The sequence below is a fragment of the Neopelma chrysocephalum genome, unplaced genomic scaffold (assembly GCF_003984885.1).
Source record: "Neopelma chrysocephalum unplaced genomic scaffold, ASM398488v2 Primary Assembly neopelma1_73b, whole genome shotgun sequence".
Taxonomy (NCBI): Eukaryota; Metazoa; Chordata; class Aves; order Passeriformes; family Pipridae; genus Neopelma; species Neopelma chrysocephalum.
Window position 1 is genome coordinate 3777980 of NW_020897734.1, and position 12190 is coordinate 3790169.

The 12190-nt window shown below is 39.0% G+C and overlaps 1 protein-coding gene and 1 non-coding gene across 2 annotated transcripts; both read right to left on the reverse strand.

The window, feature by feature from the left end:
* Positions 1-1730: 1730 nt before the first annotated feature.
* FAM122B (family with sequence similarity 122B) lies at positions 1731-12184 on the reverse strand. The gene is made up of 10 exons (XM_027687202.1): positions 12165-12184; positions 11778-11856; positions 10446-10502; positions 10031-10074; positions 9896-9950; positions 9568-9669; positions 8262-8350; positions 7651-7715; positions 5222-5318; positions 1731-4169 (listed from the first exon to the last, which is right to left on the reverse strand). The coding sequence occupies exons 2-10, from the start codon at positions 11793-11795 to the stop codon at positions 4019-4021; spliced, it is 678 nt and encodes a 225-aa protein (XP_027543003.1). The 5' UTR covers positions 11796-11856; positions 12165-12184; the 3' UTR covers positions 1731-4018.
* Positions 4250-4392, reverse strand: LOC113969547. Its single transcript, XR_003534890.1, has one exon. It is a non-coding gene; the product is annotated as a small nucleolar RNA U109 (small nucleolar RNA).
* Positions 12185-12190: the final 6 nt, after the last annotated feature.

Sequence of the window (12190 nt, forward strand, 5' to 3'; positions counted from 1 at the left end):
GGAGCCAGTTACTACACTCTTCTCAGCAACCCATCTTGCAGCAAATTTGCTAAGGATTAGTTAACAGATCTAAAGAGAGACTGAAACACTGAATGGTAGGCAAAGTCCCCTTCCATCTACTATGGACAGTTGCCATTCATATAACAGCCTTAGAATACGAGGGGCAGTTTTTATAGCTCCAAAAAGATTCCCGGGCCTTTCCTCCAAAAAAGCAAAAGCAACAGGCCTCTGACTTCATGAAATATTTGAACCCATGTTAATGCAAAGCTTTTTTTATTATGAAGTTACCAGGAAAATTATATGCAGATGAAATTCCTCCAGGAAAAACAAGCTGTCGTCTTTGTTGTCACACAATGTATTAGCAGGGTCTACAGATAAAGAACATGAATATTTGCAAAAAATAATTTCCCAAGGTCAGGCTATTGTGTTTGTGCACCAGAACCTGAGTTCCAAATCTCCCTAAGCCTGCTCAAGTTCACCTCTGCAGACAGCCTCCAACATGAATCTGCCTGGAGAAATGTGCCCAGCTGAAGCCTTGCATTTAAAATATTTTTAGCATTTTGAGTTGTTAAAATGAGTTCTCTATTTTTATCATGACTTAAAAAAAGAAATCCCACTTCAGTGTTTTTATACAGTATAGAGTTCCTCGTGCCTTTCAAGAATGAGTTTTCCAATAAAGTCTGCAGGACTCAGATTTACATCCTCACCCACTGACAGTTTAATTACTTTCATTGTAGGAGAAAGTATTTAATCACATACAGTCAGAAAAACAGCCCCTTAAATGCAGGCCTTTGGGCCCATGATCCCCAATTTGAAATTCAATGAAGGAGAATGAAACATGCACACTGTGATCCATTTCCTGATGCAGAACACTTGATATTATCAAAACATACAGAGTTCCACAGCTGACACACACATTTTTCTAAAGCATTGGTAAAATCCTTCCAGCATTTTAAGCCCACAAAATGAGGATTCAGCGTGCTCTGGGTATGAGCTAAAGGCAATGCTAATCAATGAGCCATACAAAGACCAAGGTCGTAATACTGTGCTAATTAACATATTAAAAATAGCCCATCTAAAATGCTGCTCTAGTTATGCTGGCATTTTAACTCTGTTCTCAACAATTACAACATTAAAGGTAACTCATCACTGGTGATTCTCAGCAATAGAAATGCACCAATGGTTCCTTGTAACAAAAAAGGGAAGAGGAGGAAAGACAGGAATTCTCAGACACTCATCATGGCAATTTAGAAGAAATAAGCCTGGTGAAGACATAAAAACCAGTTGTTAAGTGTCAATAGTTACACATAAAAGCTGACTACCAGCACCAGCTGTCCTTCTTCCCAAACTGGTATCAGACAAGGCAGTCAAAAGATCCAGAAATGCAACTTTCAGTCAGTTTTAGTCAGAGGATGCTGTGCAACCTTTACACTGGGATATTGATTGATCCTCGAGCAGCAGCAACTCACATGCAGCTGAGTGCAAGTATCAATAACCAGCATATCAGGAAACTTAAGTTTCAAGATGAACAAGTGTTGTTACAGCTGCAAGTGCGAAAGAGAACCTGGGCCTGCCTGGGGCCTATTACGCTGCAACATTCATCCTGAAACCACAGACACAGCGAGTGTGTGCATTAAGTATATATTTTATAAAAGAGCAATGTCTTTTGTAAGACGTTCCAAGAGTGGAGAATAGCCAGAACACTACAAAAAACTGCTGTAACAAGAGTGACTGTTTGTGCGTTTCCTTTATGCAGCTTACATTTGAATGTTTACAGAGGCCAGCACTCAGATAAGACTCTCCACTAACAAACAAATCCAGAATACATCAATTGTACAGGTAAATCAGCCAAAAATAAGCAATAGCTATGCTCTTCTCAGGTTTAAGAAAGCATGCAACAGATTTCCCCCTCCTGCCACCCCTTGTTTAGATTTCTAAATCACGGTAGCAGTAAAAGCAAGGTATAAGGAAACTGGGGCACAGGTAACGGCTTGGATTTTATCACAGACTGTTTATCAATATTTTGCAATGGAAAAGGAGCCTTCTTTCAGCATCAAGAAGGCAGAGAAGACACAGGCATGAATAAAAAAATAACGAAGCGATTTAAGACATCAAAAATTCAAGAAATAGCACTGTGCATATACAAATAAAATTAACATTCAATACTGTAGAGCTCATTTAAAAATGGCACCAATGGACAATATTTTACAATATGCACATTTATTTGAAGTGGGGAACTAATGCTCCACAGGTGAAAATGGTAATACAAATAATAGTGCCACTGTTGGCCCATTCTGGTACTTCTTACAATTTAAATGAAACACTTTTAAAAATAATCTGGTATGTACATGTCTTCTGGATACCCAACAGCTTCTTCGGAAAAAACTACGGTTCTCCCCTCCCCTTCTAGGCAGACAGTATTGCCAGAGGTTGTGCTCACTTCTAAAGCACATAATCTTACTTTAAATTCAGTGCTATTTTCTTTCAGAAAGATCACAAGTTGTACTTTTAGGTAACAAAAGCATTTATGTTACAAACATTCAAAAATGGAAGCTTATGATTCTGGCAGACAATGTTGCGTATTAAATACAAACCAGCCAGCAATTACTGAACATAAAAAACTTATTCAATCATAAAAAAATACTATAATTCATCACCACAGACTTTTTACAGAGTTATAAATAATAAATAGCATAACACAGTAGATTACAAACGGATTTATTTTGCCCCGTTATAGTCTTTAAAAAGTAAAATATCTATTCCTACCTCAGACTGACCAAGGTACTGTATCAAGACAAGACTACTCATAGCTCAAATAGAGCTCCTTCACCAAGCAATTTGCAGAGCTCGTATCCAATCCAAAGTCTTTCCTTAGGGATTGAGTGTTGGCTGAGCTGTTTGCCCTGCTCGTGACCAACAAAGGGACAGACTCTGTTCAGAGCAGCTGCAAGGGGTGTCCCCTGGGCTGCCCCCTCACCAGGGCTGGCCTGCCCACAGCACCTCGCACGCCTCGGGGAGGAACACTAAGGAAAGCAGCATCCACAGCAGGATAAGGGTAAGCACTCTATAAACAAGCTGTACACAAAGGACTTTCCCCACCCACCCCTCTTGGTTTACATTCCATAATTTTGTAACAATGTCCCCTAAGGCACAAAAATACTTATGACCTCAATGCCACAGGAGACATCGATGGTGCCATACATGGTTCTCCTACACAGTAGTTTAATTAACTTAGTTATCTGCACTGTTTGTCTTCAGTCGAGGCGTGGATTAATTTTCCTTGGCCAAATCTTACTGAATATTGAACTAATTTCATACAATCTGCAGGATAAATGATCAGGGGAGAGAACTATGCAGCTAATTTAATCACGTTTGTAGAGTAGTATTATTTCTTCACCGATGGCAAAAGTGACAGTCGTTATTTTGTTGTGGGGTTTTTATTTTAATAGAGTGACATTTCCACACCCAATGTGGTCTTCTGTAATAAAAATGACTAGCAGCACTAAGAAAATAAAATATTTTTTCTCCCTTCCATAAAGGAATTTGAGGCTAGTGACTGAAAAAAAAAAAAGGCAAGAATAATTTTCCTCAATAGTAGAAGTGCCAGAGAATAAATTAGTATTTTCAAATCCTTCCAAACCAAGTTATTTCCCTAGACATAGTGACCATGATAATGATAGAATTACTTTCCTAAAAATTGCAACACTAATAGGTAGATACCTATTCCTGGAATCAAAAAGTGTATGCAAGTTCCTGAAAGCAAAAGTTAGTATAATATCAGCAGACATCTTGTTTAAAAAATAAATTCGCAAAACCAGACATTAATATGGTCTACAATGTCCATTAAATGGATAAATAAAAAAAAAAAAATCACTGGAAAGTAGCCAAGGATTACAGTAACAACAATTTTTTCCTTTTAATAAACCTCATATTAATGGTTCAAGGATCAGTTCATTTCTCTGTACAAGTGTACAGTGAGGGGACAGCACAGCCAGACACTGACTCAGGACTTGGTAAGTCACTTGGGTGAGAAGTCATCCATCAGTATGAAGGAAGAGCAGGAGTTGGAGCATGTGACTGGAGACTCGGTGGTTATGCTGCCTTTAGTCAGGGAATCAGAGGAAGAGCCAACACTGCTGCTACTCCCGTCAAGAATATCTGAAGACAGGCTGGGGAAAGAGAAAAAGGTTATTTAGTACATGGGTATGATGAGACTGCACAAAGTTAACGTGCTTTCCCCTCGGACAGAACATGTAGGAGACCTATACTACCACTCAGTCTTTACTGCAAGACTGGCAGCCCTGAAAACTCCTTGTTTTCTGTAGCATGTTATATACATTCCTGCTCCTCATGGGAATGAGGAGCAGAATTAATTTTTTTTTTAACATGCAAAATAAATTACAAAGCTGTTTTTAATCAGACATAGAAAAGAGGTGAAAACTAATGAGCTTAAAACCTTAAAAGCTTATAGGAAAGGAATAATAATAAATTAATCAGCACTGCAGCAAAGATGCCATTAATTAACCAGTATGCTCTTTAACACTGCACTACTCAAAGCAAGATTGAGACCTATTTTTCCTTTGTAAGTAAGGAATTCCTGTGTTTGGATTTTGAAGTCCTGATACAAAGATCCCAGAAGGCACATAAATTGATGCTTTTGCAATTTAGAGGGAAGCAATGTGAAAAAAAATCTAGGCCCTTTCAAGTCTGTAGGTAAACTGAAATTACAGTAATACAGTTCACCTTTTTGAATACTTAGTATCTGCTTCCACACAAAAAAAAGAACTTAGCTTTTTATGATCATAGTAAAGAAAGATGACAGACTAACTGAAAATCATGCAGGTAGGGACAAAAACTATTAAGTACTCACACACATTTTCTAAGTATTCAGGAAAGTACCACAGACACTGCCTGACCAGTATCTACAACACACTGACGGGATGAAGCAAAGCAACTTTGCTGATGAATCAACGGGGATTTGTAACAATTATATTTATTATAAAAGCTCTGATGTACTAAATCTAGGCTAAAGTCTGCTCAAAAAGTTAATACAAAGAGCAGGACCATTGTCACACTACACTGCCACAGGAATAGTTCCCAGTAATATACAGGCACGAGCTACACACAAAGCACTTTTTTCCTGGAGAAAAAAAAAAAAGGAGAGCTTATGATAAATGAACATTCCCCGTTTTGGCATTTCAGGGCACATGAAATATTTTACCATGAACTGAGATCTGTCAGATGTGTAACATCTGGAGAAAGCATGTTGGTTGTTCCTTGGAAAAGTCTCTTTGGCTGACTTTCAGTTTCCATTTCACCTAAGGAAAACAGTGCAAACAATCAAACTCATTTGAGACTCTGGAACATCCTTTTTGTCTGCTGTGAAAGAGAGGTTTGTCCCACAATATTCCAAGGTTGCATTTGTAACATAAATTCTCCAATTCAGCCAACCAAGCACTTGAGTAAGACATTACTTAGATGCTGCTGTTTAACCATCCAGTCTATCCTTCATTTAACTAATCTTTCAGCAGTATCTGAGGGGCTACAATGATCTTAAAGACATAAAACTCGCTATTTGTACTGCAGACAAAATAAGCTAAAGCAAAGTAATTACTGTGACTTAATTTTAAGTACACAGCTGAGATGAGGTAACTGACATAAGCCAAAATATGGAGATTAAAATTCTTACTGATTATGAAAATAATAGTACCATCTTGGTTCAGTTTCACCCTCTGTTGCAGAACAAACTCTGATGCATGTGTACACTTTTACAGGAAAGCTGAATAGAATAAATCTGTCATGTGGAAGCATTTCCACTTACTCATCAGGGACCAGACTGTCTCTGTACCTGTAACCATTTACTGACATTAAAAGATTAAATATGATGGGGAGAAGTCATGTAATCTGTTGAGTATAATCTGCCCTGAGAATGACCTGGCTCATTAATAGTTGCTATACAACAGACATTTGAAAATATCATGAACTTACAAATAACAAGCTTAAAAAAAAAAGAAATCGCTCTCAGCTACAGTATATTTTCATTTTTAGTTTGACAAAAAAAACCATGAAATGGTAATAGATTTTTCTGTCTTTTCATCTACACTCTGCAGTAGTTGTAGCATCAGTTTGAAAACCTGAGAGAGGTTAAGCATTACAGCAAACCAGAATCTATTAAGACATTCTGCAACAAAATTATACTGCTGAAAGACTTATAACCCTCCCAGATTTCTTATTTCCTTTAGCCCACAGGGATACATTCCCTTCTTTGAAGGTAAGGAGTTAACACAGCTTCCAGCAAACAGAATGGGCAAAAAACATTTATAAAATACTTGGTCTTACACAAAAATTAATAAACCATCAACTTAGGTAACACTTTAGCCCCTTGAGATTCCACAAAGGCCAATCTGCACTGCTACAACACATTGCACAGTCTACCAGTATTAACTCCCTAGAGCAGTGAAATGTTCAACACATGGCTTGCTTTCTCCCCCATATCATGGTGTCCCTTTGTTCCCATGTCATGTCTGTACAATATGAACCATAAAGCCACTGCTAAAATTCAGACAATGGGATCACATGTTTAGGAAAGAAAGTAAGTTCATTTAAATGGGTTAGATGTTTTAAAATTAAGTAACATTTTGAAAATTCCTTGATATTTCAAATAAAAAAAGGTGAACTCGTACCTCCACTTTGTAAAAGATGCTCCACAGGAGCACATGGATTGGGTGAGGAAAGCCTGTCTTTACCTGCATTGCTTTTACAAGCTGGGTAAAGCATAGGTATGAATACCTATCCCCTACTGATCATTGAGCTTAATAAACTTTTGTTCCATTTAAATGCCTCTAAAACTCACAGAAAATAACAGCCAAGACAGAATTGGCATCTATGAGAAAACTTGTCTCTCTCTCCTGTCAAGTCAATATCAATTAGACAACATTCTTTATTCTGACAGGACAAGCAGCCTTAAAAAAAAAAAAAAAGCCAAACAACAAACAGTAACTTCTCTCAAAGGCTAAATATAAGTTTTGTACAATAAAAGGACATGCTTTTGGCACGGTTAAAAATGCCCAAGTTAAAAGGTTAAGCATAGCTAGTGGCTCACCTGTAAATATCTCACTCTTACAGTTCTACTACGGAGACTTGCCCTGGGATGTAATTTGAATATCCCCAACATGGAATACTTCCAGGAAAGAACAGTTTTCTCCCTTCAGGAGAAAAGGGCACTGATCTACTCCACTTCTCTAAACATTCACCTTCTGAACTTTCAGGGTGAAAACAAACATTCAGTACTAAGTTTAGAAGATCCTGCATGATAAGCAACATTCCTAAGATGATCTGAAGGGTGTGCACTGTTCAGTGGTACTTGTAGGAATGTCAGGGCTTACAAACATTCATAATGTTTCATTTGATGCATAATAAACTTTGCCTCTTTCAAGCAGTAGCTGCTTTTAAAGTTTTTCATTCCTGCGTTTTAGACTGGCTACTTTACATTGTATTTTTAAGTTACAACTAGCAAATTCCAGTTCACCGTGGATACAAGTGCATTATATTTACAAAGTAACATAAAAATGTTACTGCATAAACATAAAAATGTCCAGTTACAAAACTACATCCATATTAAAACATCTGATAAGGTAAATACACACATACCTTTCCTTTTAATAGGGCCAAGAACACTAGGCCTGATACAGTTGATTGGACTTTGACTCCTCCTGCTAGAGAGAACACACTGAAAGTCAGGCCAGTAAAGGTTCCAAGTCAGATCAAACCAACACAACCACAGCATATGAAGCAATCTTCAAAACTATTCCTGCACAACCTGGAATTTTTAGGGAATCGAAATACATAGATAACAAATAAATGCTGCCTATTAGAGCAGATTATCTGCCATAAAAAGCTGCAGTACGTTTTTCAGCATTTTCTCCTTCCCTTTGTGCATTGTGTTCTCATTTCTATCCATTTACAAATTATGTGCATTATTTATAAAAAACCTATCTGCTGACAAAGTTATTGAAGTTAATTTGAAGCACTTCCCCACAATTTACCAAAAGTAGTTTAAAGCTGACACAAGCTCTATAAGAGCACCTACATAAAGTTACCACTGGTAAAGGCTGAACTTTCAGGGCATTTTTACATGGCAATGCTTTGACTCTTGTAAAACTATAGTCTCTTTTATTGCCTTAACATCAGCTTTAATTAATCTTTGGCTTAAATTCCAATTCTAGCCCAACGTACACCTGTTACTTGCACATGTCACTTACTTGCAGAATCGCCTTGTTGGACTGGGAATAGGACTTGGAGGTAACCCATTACTGCTCACAAACATTTGCAACGATGGTGAAAAACATTGCTGCAGGAAAAAAGGCACATTAAGACACCTGAGAATTTCCTTCAAAATACTCAGATGTTTCACCCCACCCTCCAAGCCCCACTCAAAGAAAAGCTAGCAACCGAACTAGGCAGAGATGATCAAACACAACCTTGGAAATATTTAAAACTTAACTTGCAAAAACATAACGGTTTGTGCAATTCTGCTCAGATTAACCTAAAACTGAAACCCACAAGAAATGTGAACTTGAAATAGACGTTGTTTCTGTTCTTTGTCACATTTAGAAGCAGCAGTACAGTAGTCAGGACTTACCCCTTTCAAGGGGCTTGTTAAACAAGTAGAAATTACTCAAAGTACATCTGGTCTGCAAACTGACAATATTCCAGAGTAGAACAGGACATTTAGCTCTGTGGTTCTGCAGCTAATTTGAGCTTAGCCTACGAATGCTCGCAGCTCAACACAAAAATCTTTCTGTCAGGTTATCTACTACTGCTTTACAGCTGATTCCAAAGGCACAGGACCAGCTGCCAGCATCAGTGTTATCCCAGGAACACATTTACCCACCACGAGTATGTGGCTGCTCCGTGCAGCAACACTGGTAGGGGCCTGCAGGAAAATACTGCAGTACAAAAGCAGAACCATAAAAGGGAGCGAAAATAAGGTCATCTTCAAACATAAATACCAGTTTCTCTGTGCTACCTCTTTCTCCAGCATCTGCCATCAGTTTTTGGTGCAAGTTCAGCACACCCGAGTCCTCCTTCACAGTGTGTTTGTGCCTTCCTTCCCATAACTGAGGGACACATTTTCATCCCCACCACCACACAGATTTGCAGTCTTCGCCTACTCTTACTGTAATGATGACACATTCCAATTTTGGTACTTCTTCCCCAACGTCCCCTCACTTCTGCAGCTGAAGATCATGTCCATGATTACTTTCATGACCTCTTCCAGCTCCCCTGGAACTCAAATCCATCCAAACATTGCACAAACAGCAGTAACTGAAAATATCCAGTGTTTCCCTGACTAAACTCTGCAGGGTCCAATATGGGTCAACATCTGACTCTTAGAAACCAAAAAAATGTGGGTTTGGGTTGGGGGTTTTTGGTGCTTACTTGGTTGTGTTGTTTGTTTGGGTTTTTTTAAACTATGAAACAATTTGTGAAGTTACACATCTTCACAGTTCAGCTCGGTCTGGAGTTCTGAAATATTGTCTCAGTTTGGTATCTCACTCGTCCTACCTTCCCTATTCCTCTTGTAGGTGAAGGTGCAGGCGAAACTGGAATGAAGTCTATTCTCTTTGGGGAAAAAGATTTCTCAGACTTGTCCAAGTCATTGTCGCTCTGTGAACACAAGGTTTCAGATTTAACACCAGCACAGGATATTACCTTGAAATCCAAGGCACAACCTTGTAACAAAAAGTCATTGGGTCAAATGCACAAAATAGCTAAAGCAGATGAGTTTAAATTCTTCTGAAATTATTTTCACAGTTAATTCCTCTCTCTCCCTTAAATTCATCAGTTAAGTGTGAAAGTAGAATTAAATAGGAAACATCTATAAAGAGATTACCAGGCTCAAGCTTTCCTCCCATGACTGGCTTATCTGCATTGCTGTTTGCACTTCCCTAGAATACAAAAAACCCCATCAGTAGCTACAAAAAGGATAACTCTGGCTATTTTATCACCTTCTTTCAATAACACTCACCTTTCATGTGCTGCTTCTCTGTTCATTAAATCCACTCCTTCCTCCTGCAGGAAATAAATGTCCTAAGTTTCCCCATAACATTTGATTCATCACAGGCACTTGAAATAACACTTGTGATTCAGTGATTTGCCATCACAATTGAAATATGAACAGTACAACCACTACAGAAAGACAAGACTGCCACCAGTCCAGCTCACTGCTTCTCTTAAATGAAACACTTCAAAAATGCAAAGTAGCTTAAACATAACAATAAGCCTTGCAAGGACACTTCCCTTGTTGAAATTAAGTCTTGAAAAATACACAGTTTTCTTTAGTACTTGACAAACTCGATAGGAAAGAAACTCCCACTATATAAGTACTTCAATATTATATAGTACTTTTCATTCTGTTACTAAATACACAGATAAAAACTTACCCTTCTGATCTGATGAAGTCGGCTGCTAGGAATACGAATAGGAGATGATGACAAGAACTGGAAAAAGAAAAAGTGACAGCCACAACGATTAAATCACACTTCAACTGCTTGCATATATAGTATTTACCATTAACTACAATCTTAGTGAGTTAAAAATGAGCTGTACAACTACCTGTGGATGACTCAAACAATGTTGCAAAAAGCAAACACTGACCTTCAAGAGAAAAGACTTGTTTTACCACTTAACAAATTCCTTGTATCACTCAACAAGCAGCACAGAACTGACTTGCAGATACTGCTCAACATCCCAAGTACACAAATAGCTACAGATGCCACTTAAGCAAGTGAGATACTACAAATGAAACTATGATCTTTACACAATTCCTCACTGCCCAGAGTAAGATGACAAACCCCTGCAGAACCTTTCTCATCCAGCTCTCTGTTATAAAAGAGAAACCTCAGTGTTTCAGCTCAGCCTTGCTAAAGTTTTGCTTCTGCCATTTTATGCATCTAATTTCTCTGGAACTCTGACTCCATCACATACAAATAGGCCAACAGTTCCCACTCTGGACATCCATGTGTCCATTGCCACATCTACTGATCTGAGCTCCAAAATTCTGGATTCTTATTTTAAAGATTTTGAATTAAAATCCCATCTCACCTTTTCTGAACAGAAGGCATAGAAAAAACTTATTTGGGGACTTTAAGTTCTACAGGTTTTGAGAAAAGCAATACTTAATCTTCATTACACTTAGGTGAGACAGAAAAATTTCAGTGAAAAGTACATACAGATCACTGAGTTGAGAAGGAAAAGGTGAAAAAAAATGCAACATCTTTGAAATGTTAAACAACTGCAGCTCTGTACACTACCAGGCTTACAACAGAGAGCAACAAATAAATTACTCTTCTTTAAATGATTTTCTGAGATCTAGTGTTCAGCCTTTGGAAATAAAAAAAAAAGAGCACCATGTCAAACAAGCAGGTCAGTGAAAAACTGTGACTCTTTCTTCCATTTTCACAACAAATTAAAACACCCTTTCAAGACTTTTAATTGTGAAAACAGTTTTCTCTTCTAACCCACAGTCAGGTCTAAACTAACCTAAAGACTGTGCTTAATACTGGGAATCACAAGTAGCTTCAGCTACTGTTGTCTTCCCGGGTGGACAGTTAACACACCAGTATTATTTCGTTGCAGTTACACGCGAAAAAATGCTTATTCTGCAGCCTGGAAGCTCGGTAGGATGCACAGTGCAAATGATCAAGTTCAACTTCATTTCTCTACTCCGATTACTCCTCGTTGTGTGCAAGCGTGACATGCTTAAGACTCCTCACCATTCCATGACGGCTCATAACTGTTGTGCTGTTCCTGCGAGTCCGCAACACGTAAGGCTGGAACACCTGCGAGTTGTCACTGCAGGGGGGAGAAAACAAAAGTCTGGTGAACAAAACTCTCTCGAGGTGCGCTTTGCTTAGAGCTCCGCTGCGCCGTGACACGCGCTGCGGCCTGAAAACAGGCTTTTCTTTGAAGAAGAGCACCGCTGCTACCGGGGGAGCATCTTCACCGAGCAGGGGGGGAAAGGGGGACACGTTGTGTCCGAGGAACAGGGGGCACGTCCCGGAGGCCACTCGGGGAGCGCCAGGCCTGCCAAAGGCCCGCGGCGGGGCCCAGGGCTCGCTCAGCCCTTCGGGCTCCTCCCCGGAGCCCCCCGGGCCCCTCACCTGAGCCCGTGGATGAGCGGGGCGCT